Source organism: Procambarus clarkii, chromosome 13, assembly GCF_040958095.1.
Source record: "Procambarus clarkii isolate CNS0578487 chromosome 13, FALCON_Pclarkii_2.0, whole genome shotgun sequence".
Classification (NCBI taxonomy): Eukaryota; Metazoa; Arthropoda; class Malacostraca; order Decapoda; family Cambaridae; genus Procambarus; species Procambarus clarkii.
The window spans coordinates 20,687,279-20,701,846 of record NC_091162.1 but is presented as its reverse complement, the minus strand read 5'-3'; the positions used below and the strand labels follow the sequence as shown (position 1 = coordinate 20,701,846).

Genomic DNA, 14,568 nt, shown 5'->3' with positions numbered 1-14,568 from the left:
CAGGTTCCTGAGCCTATTGGGCCATATCATATTTACACTTGAAACTGTGTATGGAGTCAGCCTCCACCACATCACTTCCTAATGTATTCCATTTGTCAACCACTCTGACACTAAAAAAAAATCTTTCTAATATCTCTGTGGCTCATTTGGGTACTCAATTTCCACCTGTGTCCCCTTAGTGCGTGTGCCCCTTGTGTTAAATAGCCTGTCTTTATCTACCCTGTCAATTCCACACGTAGGCGTGCGTGTGTGTGTGTGTACTCACCTATTTGTGCTTGCGGGGGTTGAGCTTTGGCTCTTTGGTCCCGCCTCTCAACTGTCAATCAACTGGTGTACAGATTCCTGAACCTACTGGGCTCTATCATATCTACATTTAAAACTGTGTATGGAGTCAGCCTCCACCACATCACTGCCTAATGCATTCCATCCGTTAACTACTCTGACACTAAAAAAGTTCCTTCTAACGTCTCTGTGGCTCATGTGAGTACTCAGTTTCCACCTGTGTCCCCTTGTTCGCGTCCCACCAGTGTTGAATAGTTTATCCTTGTTTACCCGGTCGATTCCTCTGAGGATTTTGTAGGTTGTGATCATGTCTCCCCTTACTCTTCTGTCTTCCAGTGTCGTAAGGTGCATTTCCCGCAGCCTTTCCTCGTAACTCATGCCTCTTAGTTCTGGGACTAGTCTAGTGGCATACCTTTGGACTTTTTCCAGCTTCGTCTTGTGCTTGACAAGGTACGGGCTCCATGCTGGGGCCGCATACTCCAGGATTGGTCTTACATATGTGGTGTACAAGATTCTGAATGATTCCTTACACAGGTTCCTGAACGCTGTTCTGATGTTAGCCAGCCTCGCATATGCCGTAGACGTTATTCTTTTTATGTGGGCTTCAGGAGACAGGTTTGGTGTGATATCAACTCCTAGATCTTTCTCTCTGTTCTCTGTTCTCTCTGTGTGTGCGTGTGTGTGTGTGTGTGTGTGTGTGTGTGTGTGTGTGTGTGTGTGTGTGTGTGTGTAGCCCTCTTGCAAGATGCTTAGTTATGATGTCGACTCTTTACAAATGTTCCCCTTGATGACGTTCTCTATTTCATTAGACAGAAGGCGACTGAGGGCCGTCTTCCTCTCCTGCTTCCCACTGACGTTTTCCTCTAACTCATCAAACTGTGTTGACCATCTCATTCTCTTTCAACGGTAAATAATACTACTCTCAAACTTTCAATGTGGCTGTGGGTTCCCCTCTCTCCCCTGTTCTTGCCAATCTCTACATGGAATACTTCGAAACTGTTCTTCTTCCTTCTATTGATATTCGTCCCTCTCTCTGGCTTCGCTATATTGATGACATTTTTGCTTTATGGCCTCATGACCTAAGTCTTTTCCAGCCTTTCCTCTCCTCTTAACAATCTGGCTCCTTCCATCCATTTCAAAGTTGAATGGGAATCTAATTCGCTCCTTCCTTTTCTTGACGTTCACGTTCACAGCTCTGTGTCTGGGTTCTCCTTCTGTCTACCGTAAACCCATGCATAGTGGCATGTACATTCACTTCTTTTCCTACCATCCTCCTTCTGTTAAGGAAAGTGTCCTCGTCTCTCTCTTCCTCCGCGCTCTACGCATCAGCGACCCTCAGTTTCTTGATTCTGAAATTGCCTTTATCTACAAATCATTCTCTCGCCTTGGTTACCCTTTGCATTTCATCAACTGTGCCTACTCTCAAGCTAAACGAAATTTCTTTCATCCTAAACCTGCTTCCAACACTAGTAGCACTGTGCTCTGCCTTCCCTTCATATCTGAACCCAAAACTTTTACCAATACCTTTCGTCCTCTTGACATAAAGTTCGCCTTTCGACAAACTAACACACTTCGTAGCAATCTACTTCACACTACTGCTCCTCCTCCTGCTTCTAATGCTGCTGGTGTCTACTCTATTTCCTGTTCGTCTTGTCCTCTCCAATACTTTGGTGCAACTGGCCGTAGACTTAATGACAGACTTAAGGAACACACAAGAAGTGTCAAGTCTGCAGACATAAACAATGCTCTCTTCTGTCATGTTAGGGATTCTAATCATCCTATTGATTGGTCTTCCTCTAAAATAATCTTTCTTGCCTCTACTCTACACAGACGCCGTCTTGTCCAATCTGCTCTGATACACAACCTATCCAACATGAACCTTGGTCCTGACTTTGTTGCTGTTGACTCTTCCCTTTCACAGTACATACTCAAATGTTCTAAACTTTCTAATAAACGTGACCTAACATAAGCCTGCCCTTCCTTTTATATCTTTCCTTTTCTCTCTCTTGTTTTCTCTTACAAGCTCTTTCTTATTCCTATTATTACACCCTTTATTACACCTTACCTTCCGTGCCTGTTGTTGTTGTTGTTATAGATTCAGCTACTCAGAACAAGTTCCAAGTAGCACGGGCTATGGTGAGCCCGTAGTGGACTTGCCTGGCACAGGAGCGGTGCCGTCTGGTCATGGTCCGTGCCTTTCGCCTTGCTTTTATCTACCTCAAAGATTTCCATCTCCTCACCTCTTTCTCGCCAACTAATGCTCTTGCCTCCCTCCTCTCTTAAGTTACAGCACCGCTCCTGTGTCAGGTAAGTTCACTACGGGCTCACCATAGCCCGTGCTACTTGGAACTTTTTGTTCCCAGTAGCTGAATCTGTAACAACAACTCCTCTCTTCAGAATGTACTTGATAATGGTCCAGGACGGATCGAAACGTCGTCGTCTCTTCAATTTCTAGTGTGTGGTTTGGTCAACCACGTTATTGTGACTTCATCTGCATGTGTGTGTGTAGCAAAATATATATGATGAAAAATACATAATACATGCTAACATTGATCGAGAGCCAGTATATTAGACAACCGACGGCTGGAAAGGCGGGGGTTCAAGAGTTAATAGCTGGATCCTGCACACACTAATAGACGATACATATTCCCTATGCACACGCACATCCCCTGAACACCCGCCCCCTTCCCTCCCTGCCCACACCCCCCCCCTTCCCTCCCCCCCCACACCCGCCCCCCTTCCCCTCCCTCGGCCCACACCCGCTCCCCTTCCCCTCCCTCGGCCCACACCCGCCCCCCTTCCCCTCCCTCGGCCCACACCCGCCCCCCTTCCCCTCCCTCGGCCCACACCCGCCCCCTTCCCTCCCTGCCCACACCCGCCCCGTGACTAAAGACAGGGAAGGGATTAAAGACACCACACCAGAGGAAGGAAGGAACACATGTGACGTGACAAGATTCTTAGGAGAATTGACCAAGTACATAAAGAAGAAATGTTAACAATAAACAGCTGAAAGAGGGAACATTGATGGAAAGTGTAGGTGTACTGATGAGTCGCACAAGTGCAAGAGAGAAGAAAAGCACCATCAATGTTGGTCGTAAAACAAGTAGAATGAATTATTTGAGGAAGTTGATGACACAAACAAAAACGCTGTTTTAAATACTGTACTAGTTTTGTGAAATTACCACCATAGCCAGCTTGGATTTTAGCCTCATCCAAGTCATAGTTCCGGAAGTTTTACATTTAGGGATGGATTTCTTTAAGCGATGTAGTCTACCAGTAGTCTTGTACCTTATTACATCATTCTTCTACTGCTGTAGACAACGCTGCATCACGCCCACTGTTCCCTCATCTTTTCTTTCCCCCTTCTATTCTCCTTCACCCCCTCTTAACCCTCATTATATTCTCCATTTCCTCTCCCTTCTTTCACATCCTCACTCCCCACCCCACCATTCTTACCCCATCACACCCCCCCCCCCCTGCCTCATGGCATACCAACACTAGCCTTGTAACAACGGAGTACTGTGCAGTACTGTACTTGAAATATTGACATTATTATAGAGGAAAATTAAAATCACAAATGTAAAACTTACACAAGAGCAGAAGAGTAGTGATGGATGGTTGGAGTGGCACTTGGTAGTGAAATTGTTACAATTAACAGTAGCAGAAGGCTTAGCACGAGCACTAATACCCATAGTAGTAATTGTAGCAATAACAATACTGTGAGAAAATCCACAGGAGCTGTGATGAGGATTCGAACCTATACGCTGGGTATTCCCAGACACACGCTCTAAACGACTACGTCACAACATGGTCAAAAGAATTACAACCTGGGGTACTACTGCACCCACGAGGGTTCCTGAGGCTTGGGAACCTCGGGAAACCCTGGTTCAGCTTCAGTGGAAGCCTCAGGAACCCTCGTGGGTGCAGTAGTACCCGAGGTTGCAATTCTTTTGACCATGTTGTGATGTAGTCATTTAGAGCGTGTCTGGGAATACCCAGCGTCTAGGTTCGAATCCTCATCACAGCTCCTGTGGGTTTTCTCATCGATATATCACAATGTGATTTCTCTGTGTAACAATACAGTGCCAATAGTACTAATAATAATGGTAACAATTGAATCACCCATAATAAAATTCAAATCATTCATAATAAACAAAATTGATCTATGAAATAGAAAAATTCAGCAATATACCACATTCCAGCAGTACATATGCAAGATGCATACACATATTAATGCAATTTCCCCAGTGGGACTAAATAATACTAGGAAAAATTGCCAAAATGTATGTATTAGCAGTTTGAGTTAATGCATATTCCTTGCTCTGCTGTCTTGAAGACACTGCAAAGGAAACTTTACAGTATGTGTGTGTGTGTGTATATTATATATATATATATATATATATATATATATATATATATATATATATATATATATATATATATATATATATATATAGAGCTGTGTGTGTGTGTGTGTGTGTGTGTGTGTGTGCATACATACATACATCTAACGTTCCAAAATTTTCTTAAGTATCTTAAAATTAAAACACGATTAATTCCAGTAAAAATTCCACCATATGTTAATTCAAGGCCAAAAAAAAAATTTTGTTTAGAGACCACTTGTCTAAGGCCCATCTCACCATACATGCAACCAATGCAAGGCTGTATCAGGATCGGAGGCCATGCAATGCAACGGCCCTACATCCATCCATCCATCCTCTCTCTCTGTAGTACTATCAAAACTGCCGGTAGTAAGAGGTCAGTAAGAGCAGGCAAATGGGATAAAAATACGTGAAATACTCGTCACAGGGGGAGTGACAGCAGCATCCACCAGCATAACAAAGGATAGCAAGGCACACTCCTGCCTGTCAGCCCCCCCTCTACCCCTCTATTCCCACTCTCTCAAACATCCCTGCTTTAAGTACTCCCCTTAACCGGAGAATTAAGAACGCATCTAACCCTATTAATGCTTCAAAGAAAAATGGCGTAGATATCGCAATGAGACACTCGCACCTAGATGCGTTCCCTCATGCTCAGTTAAAGGGAAAAGTAAACATGACAAGAATTTGAGAAAATGGGAAGAGGTGGGTTGAAGAACTGACCTGGATTTAGTCACTACGGCAGCAGAACCTTGGCTCTCGGCACTGGGTTTCTTCCTATCAACATAAACAAAAACAGAGATGAGATCCACGCCAATAACATTCCTCCTATGAACAAAAATAGAGATGATAGTATTCTTCCTATCACTATATTGTACTTGGTGAAAACAGATAACACTCAACATAAAAACAGATGAACTGCACACCAACATCCATCTTCCTTTTCAACAAAACAAATTAGACGAAAGCACACAAACTTTCTTTTTCTGCTCACGAACACAACCCAAAATCAGTGACAAATTTATATCTGTACCATTATCCTTATGCACAACTAAGGTAAATGATATGAAATACATATCAGTGATCATTTCAATTCTTAACAAATAATCTCTAGCTCCACCAAAATAACAATGCCTGTTTTAAAACTTCCTTCTGCTAACAGCTCTTTCCCATTTATAATACACATTCATACTTTACAAACAATATTATAATTAGGCTACCAATGCAGTATAAAAAAATCCTACTACTGTATCTTTCTGTAAAACAAATACAAAAGCTTTCATAATACAGGTAATGTTTCATATTTGGTGGTCTAAGAACTATGGGCAACATTTTTGATACTGTATACAGTACAACAAATTTATTAAATATATTTTCCCCTTTAACTTCATTCCAAACATACTGTACTGCAATCACATTTGTATTATTGTAGTCCCAAACTAAACCTACACTAGTTTCTGCATTAAACTGCTCTTGCAAGACTACAGTATCACAGTAGAATACACTTCCAGCAAGTTGAACAAGTTTCTTAATATTTAAATAACTTGCAACACACCCCCCCTCCCTAGGCCTGTACATAACAAATTTCATGATACTGTCTACAACACTAATCAGCTCTATTAATACAGCATGCATTACAGTTCAACAAGACATCAACCTAATTTCAGATTTATAAATGAAATTTGATTCTGTATGATTAATTTATCCTAATCCTCTAAGCAAATAAAGAATTTGGTCAAGGAAATTTACATACCTATTAGAGGACCTGACTCCACATAAGTACAGTACAGTATTGAAAAAAAAATTAGGGCAAATGAATGTCATAATTTTTAACATAGCAGTGGATGTGGGTTTTTATGCCTTACTTCCAAGAGCAACCGAGAAGAAAAAAATATATATTCTGCATGTATAAAATGCATTTACTGTACTCGCTAACACATTTTTGGTTGTACTGTATATAAATTTCCAAAAATCAAACTAAAATCAAACTATGTGTTTGGGAAAAGGCTTACAATAGTTCACTTATGAACAACATTTTTTTGTTGCAGAAATTCTACAACAGTAATTAGTTTGAATTGGAAGGGCAAATACATACAAGGAGAGAGAGAGAGAAGTGCAACTTCCTCTGCATCATATACCGTATACGACTATACAGTGTGGCACATTAAAACAAATTACTGTATATAATATACAGTAGAACCTCGGTTTACGAATGCCCCTCTTTACAAATTTTTCCATATACGAGGTCAATTTTCTCGTAAACTTTGACTCCATGTACGAGGTTTGCCTCAGATTTTGAATTTGTTGATACAGTACATGTATGGGTCGACGAGCACCTGGGTTCTGCTGGGTGCAGGGTGAGGCATCCTCATTTACCAGTGTATCCCGCCTAGTGACTACCACACTTGAATTCTGTTAAGAATTTCATTGTTTCTGCTTTTTTTAATTTCTGAACATAAAAGTTCTTATTATATATCACATCATGGGTCCCAAGAAAGTCAGTGGTAAAGTTCAACCTAAAGAAATAGTTGTGACTAGAGGCAGTAGAGGATGTCCATTCCTCATTAAGAAAATGTGCGCAGTATGGGAAGAACTGCAAAGTTTTGCTGGAAACAACTTGCCCAGATAAAGCTGTAGCAGGCCGCTGCATTAACCTTTTTAATAACAATGTGATGTCTCACTACAGACAAGTGTTAAAATGTAGAGAAAAACGAGTGTCTCTAAACACATTCTTAGTAAGACAAGAAAGCAGTGAGCCACAACCAGGTCCTAGTGGTATGCCTGTAAAATGAAGGAGAGAGAGTACCCCAGATGTGGCATCACTGCCTGATGTTATAATTGAAGGGGACTCCCCTTCCAAACACTAACACCTCTCCTCCTTCCTGTCTTCCATATGCCAACAAGAGTCCTCAATAAAGGTAAGGTATAGTAAAGGTAATAAAGGTATAGTAAAAAAAAATTAATAGTATTCTGCATAAAATGTATTTTTAAGTTACTATTTTTGGGCATGTGGAACGAATTAATTCAATTTACATTATTTCTATTGGGAAAATTAGTTTCAGTTTAAGAATTTTCGATGTATGAACCGTCTCTTGGAACAAATTAAATTTGTAAAACCAAGGGTCCACTATACAGTATAGTAATGTACACATTACAAAATGTATACAGTGTTACATTACGTATTACATGTGTTACATTAAAAAACCCACTGTCGAGTGAAATTAGGGGCCTGTTTTTGATGTCCACAGTGTCTTCATGTTGCTAACCACCTGGATAGCTCCACACACGCACGCATGCACACGTAATGATCACCACTTATAAAATACTACCAGGAATCGACCAAATTGACAAAGTGAGGGTCCACAAAAGCTGGCAACATGAGGTCCACATCATACCCTACGGAGCTAAAGGGCAAAAACAGAAAAACAGGAAATCTGGAGCCAAACCACTACCTTGGGGCAAACCAAAAGGCCATAGTGGGCCACACAGCTGCCCAAACAACCAGCTCAAGGTGAACATAAAGATGGCAAAGACCCACTGGATCACAACATCCAACTACCCTGCCTGATAAGGCAAGGGAAGGATGAGGTGCTTTGTTCTGAACCTACTGTCACGTAATTATCCTTCATAGTCTGGTAAACCGCTTAGTCACTCCAGTCTGCATCGACTATACAGGTCTGTGATGTGGAAGAACAAGATCATATGAGACTACTCTACTTCCAGTCAACTGCTCAACCTTGCTCGGCAACAATGAGAAACCAGACAAACCTGCTGGCTTTATTACGTTGACAAAATGTGACCTCACTTCTAGACATCTGGAGGATTTGTACAAATAGCAGCACTCAGGTGGTGCCAAACTAGTCTCTCAGGTGTTCCAGGGGTGCAAACACTGCCAAGCTGTCAGTGATCTACCACAGCAGGGCATTCTCGGGTTGTAGTGTTTTGGTAACGTATCTTGTAGCATTATGTTTAATTTTGTTTATTCTTTGTTTCAATCTTCTTCCAAGTCGAAAGAGTTGCTTTCATTATTTCTACCTTATGTTCAATTGTGTTATAATGTACAAGCCAAGTTGTATGTCAAGTGTTAAGTAACTTATTTTGTTTTAATTAAATTAGTTTATATTTTTCATGGCATTTTTTCTGATTATTTAATTCTTGCCCTAATACTTGCACCACAAAAGCAAATGTATTTTTTTTTTCATTTTTTATGCAAACATCAAGCATACCTCCTGCTGGGTATAATCACAATACCTTTTCACATAACCTAAATTCAGTAGTTAACCACTGAACTGCGCAACGCGCCTCGGGGATCTTAGAGATATAGCATATGATTCAAAACTCCTGCAGCTACACGGGGTTCACATTAGCTTCCTCAGGGCTCTTGTAAACAGACGCCATTTTTTTTTTCTAAATTGTAGGCAACATTCCCGGGTGTGAGACCCTCAGTACTGAGTGAGCAACCAAGGCTGGCACATACAACATGAGCTCACAGCACTGCTGTTCAGCTTGTGACCACAGCATCGCCTAATGTCAAAATATATACTGTATGTAACTGGTATTATTTAGTCATGATAGTATTACAGAAGAGCCTGAGTGTGATAATTACTGTGTACAATGTTCAAATATCAATGAATCAATGCTTTTCACGATGTTCACAGTGCTAGCCACAGCACCACAGCATTATTTCGTCCATCTAGGAATCTTCAAACGACTTCTTATGTTCCTTTACAAAATAAACTTCGTCAATTATTCATTTACAGGATTTAGTGACCAGGATTGTGATAATAGCAGGATTGTGGTGATAATTAGCGCTGTGCATAGTATTGTGGGAGGAGGAATTTTGGCAAGGGAGGGAGGGAATTAAGGTAGCGTCACTGTGTGTGGCAGCCACTTTTGTTTTGCTCACCATACTAGCTTAGTGGTTTGCTATGGTGAACACATATGTACATGGCTATATACAATGTGTGTATATAGCATAATAACAGCAATAGGAATATGTTGGGAGGAGCCATTTTGGCGAGGGAGGTGGCGTCGTACTCATAGCATCATCTGCTGGCTGCTGTGTGATTTGTAGTGCAGTGTACGGTGGCCACTCTGCTGTTTGAACACAATACCAGCTTAGTTGTATACTTATGGTGAATAAAACATGTAGATAGGTATACATAACATGTGTAAATAGTGTAATAAAAACAATAACAGTGTGGTGGAAGGAGGAATGTTGGGGAGTAAGATGTTGGAGGAGTGAGGGAGGGCTGGCTGGGTGTGGCAGCTCACACTCACGGAGTTCTGAGTGTGTTGATGGTGAATATATATTGTGTGATAGTGTATAGTGTGTAAATATGTTGTAAATATACATAAATGAACATGAAACATTGGATATATGAGCAATATCTGCTCATATATCCAAGGTGGTGGGTGGTGTTGGGAGAGGGGAGCGTTGGGAAGGACCACCTGGGAGGATAAGCGGGATGTGGAGGGGCCTATACACTATAGTACAGGAATTACCATTAATTTTAGAACAATTCATCATAGCCAAAAACAAAAGAATTACTAGTAATTATGTAATAACACATATATAAGTTTCCTAAAAACAATTTGCACAGGCTGAAGTTTCTTTCAAAAAATATTGTAAGTTTTTTCCTCCTGGTGGCCTACGTAATGTGCTATAGCTGCCCCAAGTGGACCCGTCCAATCCTAGTCAACCCCATGTGCTCCCATCCCTCGTGTTATACCACAGTGCTGCGCCATTAGTGAACTATTTTTTTAAATAACTTTTTTATTTTCCATAGTAACTTTGAAATTTTTTCGGCAAGACTATGTCTGGTAGCAGCATCAATCGTTCTGGAGGTGTTAAGAGGAAGAAGGTTGTCCTAACAAAGACAAGTTACGTGTTATACAACTTTGTGAATGGCTGGTCGACTTCAAGTGAAGTGAAGCCTGAGGCGAACTAAAGAGCTGATCATACAACAGGCCAATGAACACAGAAGGCAAGCTAAACTTGATTCTTATATGGTAAGAAAATCAAGCCAAGCCCCTTCAACAAGTGAGGCCTCACAGGCAAGCCAAGCGCCTTCAACAAGTGAGGCGTCACAGGCAAGCCAAGCACCTTCAACCAGTGAGGCGTCACAGGCAAGCCAAGCGCCTTCAATAAGTGAGGCATCACAGGCAAGCCAAGTGCCTTCAACAAGTGAGACTTCAGTAGCTGGCAGTCAAAACTAACTTTCCTTAAAGAACTGTACAGTAATTTTAAGTGTTAATTTTAGTGTTGTTTAGTATAGGTTACGTAAATTGTCAAGAATTCTTAACTTCAAGATGTAAGGCATCAATCAAGAAGACGAACAACAACAAGTTGAGGTGTCTAGTTGAATATTTAATAATTATATGTGGCAAGGCAATTCAAATTATGTTTGTAGTATAAAAATAGTTGGAAATGGTCACTTTTGGACTCGGAGGTGAAAAAGTACTATTACCTGGAACACGTGATTATCCGGCTGCGGGTTCTTCCCATATACAGTAGTCCGGATAATCGAGTGGAGACAGTATTTGGAAATGTATGCAAAAAATGGACAAAAAATTATTTGTGGCAACTCGCGCATTTTTAAGCTGGCGTGCAACTGCCTCCTGGAGTCTACATCACATGCCATTTTCCGGACCCCATTGCGGCCAAAGTAAGTACAATTTTGATTTTATTTTTTACATATCTGATCAGGGAAGGGTATTTAACATTTTCAAAAACAACAAAATTTTTTACCAAGAATTTATTTCCTGCGCACAGGAGGCGGGGTGCCATATTTGGAGCCTGAGCAGCACAGTGGTTAAAGTTTCCTGTTGTTCTGTCATTTGTTACAAACCATGATGCAATGTGCCAGAGCAAGAAGTACCATGTGTCGAGAAACTGCAACACTAGGCAAGATGGTAAATGTGTGTTTTACTGTTATTATTATTATTATTATTATTATATTGCTATTAAAATTAATATATTTTCTTTTACTAATGCATCACTCCTGCCCTTACGGTACACCAAGAAATGTCCCTAGATTGGAAACGTGCAAATATCACCCCCCCCCCCATCTTCAAGAAGACAGAAGAAGTACACCAGAAAACTACAGGTCAATTAACTTAATATTTGCAAACTTAGGAGAAAACTTTCCTAAGGAAGGAAATCATTTCCCCATCTGTCTGTGCACGATCATGTAAAATTAACATGGTTTTGTAAACAAAACTGCAAGGTTCCATCTTGGGCTAATTCTTTTTTGTAATATGTCTTGGGCTGATATTCAAGCTAAGAGAAGGTCCTGGCATTCCAGCAGGGCGCTGGTGGCTCATTACCTGATCAATGTCACGAGGCAGCACACGGCTTTTGTAGTATTGGGTAGTGTGACCTGTCACTTATTTCCAATCCTGCAGGGGTTACCAACTTCTGCACTTCTCCATCCCTGGCAATTTCCCTATTTTATTTTTTTTCTCCATGGTGAGATAACAACAGGGAGCCACTGAGGAGCCCACCCAGAACTAGCATCGAACCAACTCCACCTGGTGGACCCTCAGTAGCTCCCTGGACTTTCCCTTTCCCCATCCAGGTCCATCAGTATGCCTTTATCTGGCTCACAACTGGGTATTAGCATCGGTGGAGGTGGTGCTGCCAGCTGGTGGTGGGCAGCTACTATTAGGGTGAATGAGATACCTATCGGGTAGATCATTCAGGGGTTCAGTTTTGCCATGCTGTTAACAGTTGCTTCACTACCTATCCTCGGTCCAAGTGATCTAGAATCCTAAGCTCTGCCTCTATGGAGGGAGCCAGGTTTTGACCTCTGGTCCCCTGTATGCTCATAATGACTTGTATGGGTCTGGTACGACTAACTTGGTGCATATATCCAGGTGGCTAGCAACAGGGAGCCACTGAGAACCCACCAGAAAGCCATATGTTCAAAATTTGTTTTTAAATGTGGGGCACCAAGTCACCACTGCATATAGTACAGTACTGTATTCTAATTTCAGTCACACAAACAAAAATTAATTGCATCCTCCATGTACTGAAGGTAGCAATCCAGAGGATGGCAAAACTCCCACACTCTCCACTCCTATCTCCTTCACTATACTGTGTAGGCAATCACTCCATTATCACATTTATTAAATGCTTGTGCAAAATCTGTGTATTCAAATACTGTACAGTATACACCAAAAAACAAGCAAAACCCCAAATCAAGTGCCTAAATGAAATTACTCTGTATAGATTCTTGCAAAACAAGTTTTCTTTGGAGGATCATTACTGCCATTATGCAGTGGTGGTGGTGCATGTAATAGTTAAAGCCGTCATGAGGATGAGGGGGGATTACAGTAGTTGTGTGGAAGTGGTTTAAAAGAAGGGAGTGAATGTATGTTAATATATAGTGTAGTGCATATTAATGTGCATGTCTTAACAAGCACTAAGCTGCTGCTGTAGATGACTGCTGCAGTGTCAAGGTGCTTATTTAAACAATTCTATACAATGTGGATAATATAATGTATGCAAGAGTGGTATTTTTAACATTTTAGTACTGTATCTTATAACTTTATTCGACTACAGTGACACCTCAGCTTACAAATGCCCCTATCTACGAACGTTTCAGGTTACGAGCCCAATTTCTTCGTAAAATCCGAGTCGGGTTACGAGCTTTGCTTCTGGAAACGAAATTTGTTGATACGCGTATGGCTGACCTAGCGCGTGGTGGTACGGAGATCGCATCTCAGTTTATCAGTGCCTCCTGCCTAGTGACAACTGCGCCTGAATTCTTTGTAAAGAATTAGTTTTATTCGGATTTTTGGGTATTTGAACATAAAAGTTGTTATTACCTGTATATATCTCGCCATGGGTCCCAAGAAACCCAGTGGTAAGGTACAAGCCAAGAAAACACACGAGAATGACCATAGAGGAAAAACAAGAGATCATTCGTAAACATAAAAATGTTATGAGGGTTGTTGATGTAGAATAGAGGATGTCCCTTCCTCATTTATTAAGAAAATATGTGCAGTATGGGAAGAATTGCAAAGTTTTGCTGAAACATATCACCCATATCAAGCTGTAGCAGACCGTTGTGTTAACCTTTTTAATGACAATGTGATGTGTCATTTCAGACAAGTGTTACAATGTAGGGAAAAACAGGTGTCGCTAGACAGGTTTTTAGTGAGAAAAACAAGCGGTGAGCCATAAGCAGGTCCTAGTGGTATGCAGGCAAAACGTGCCAGAGTGTGTACCCCCAGAGAAGTCATCACTGCCTGATGTTATAATGGAAGGGGATGCCCCTTTCCAAACACTAACACCTCTCCTCCCCCTCCCCCCCTCCTCACTGTCTTCCATACGCCAACAAGAGTCATCAGTAAAGGCAAGTAATAACTTGTACATACTTTAGTACTGAAGAATTTGGTGAATTAGGTATAAAATTTACTTTTATACCTAATTTTTAAGTTAAATTTTTTTGGAGTCTGGAACTGATTAATTCAATTTACAATATTTCTTATGGGGAAATTCGCTTCCGTTTACGAATATTCGGCTTACGAGCCGTCTCTGGGAACGGATTAAATTCGTAAGCTGAGGTACCCCTTGTATATCATTCACCTTTTCTCTGGCCTGGTATCTCAGCCCATTCTCACCATTTGCCACTAAATTGTATATAAAATTCAACATCCTAACTAAAAACAAACCCAAGCAACCCACCTAACCCATCATTCCAATGCATAGAACGCTCAGATATCTGGGAGCCATTACTTTTCATACTAAGTTGCATTTGTAACATTTGTTACCATAATGTAAAAACATGACATGTTGAGAGGACGGGTTTGATACCTACCCAGGCGCATGAAAGTGGTTAACAAAGTAATTATGATGTAAATATTCATTTTTAACAAAAGTGATCTTACTTAGCTTTGG

General features: G+C 41.0%; 1 protein-coding gene across 5 annotated transcripts in view; it reads right to left on the bottom strand.

Annotated features, from left to right (window-relative positions):
* LOC138349599 (synapse-associated protein of 47 kDa-like) overlaps positions 1-14,568 on the bottom strand; it is a 185,295-nt gene that overhangs the window by 158,696 nt on the left and 12,031 nt on the right. For 3 of the 5 annotated variants that reach the window (XM_069323775.1, XM_069323777.1, XM_069323778.1), the window contains exon 2: positions 5,385-5,438. The exons of the other annotated variants lie outside the window; for them this stretch is intronic. In XM_069323775.1, coding sequence (XP_069179876.1) covers positions 5,385-5,438 — 54 coding nt within the window. The remainder of the gene's footprint in view (positions 1-5,384; positions 5,439-14,568) is intronic. 5 annotated transcript variants of the gene reach the window in all.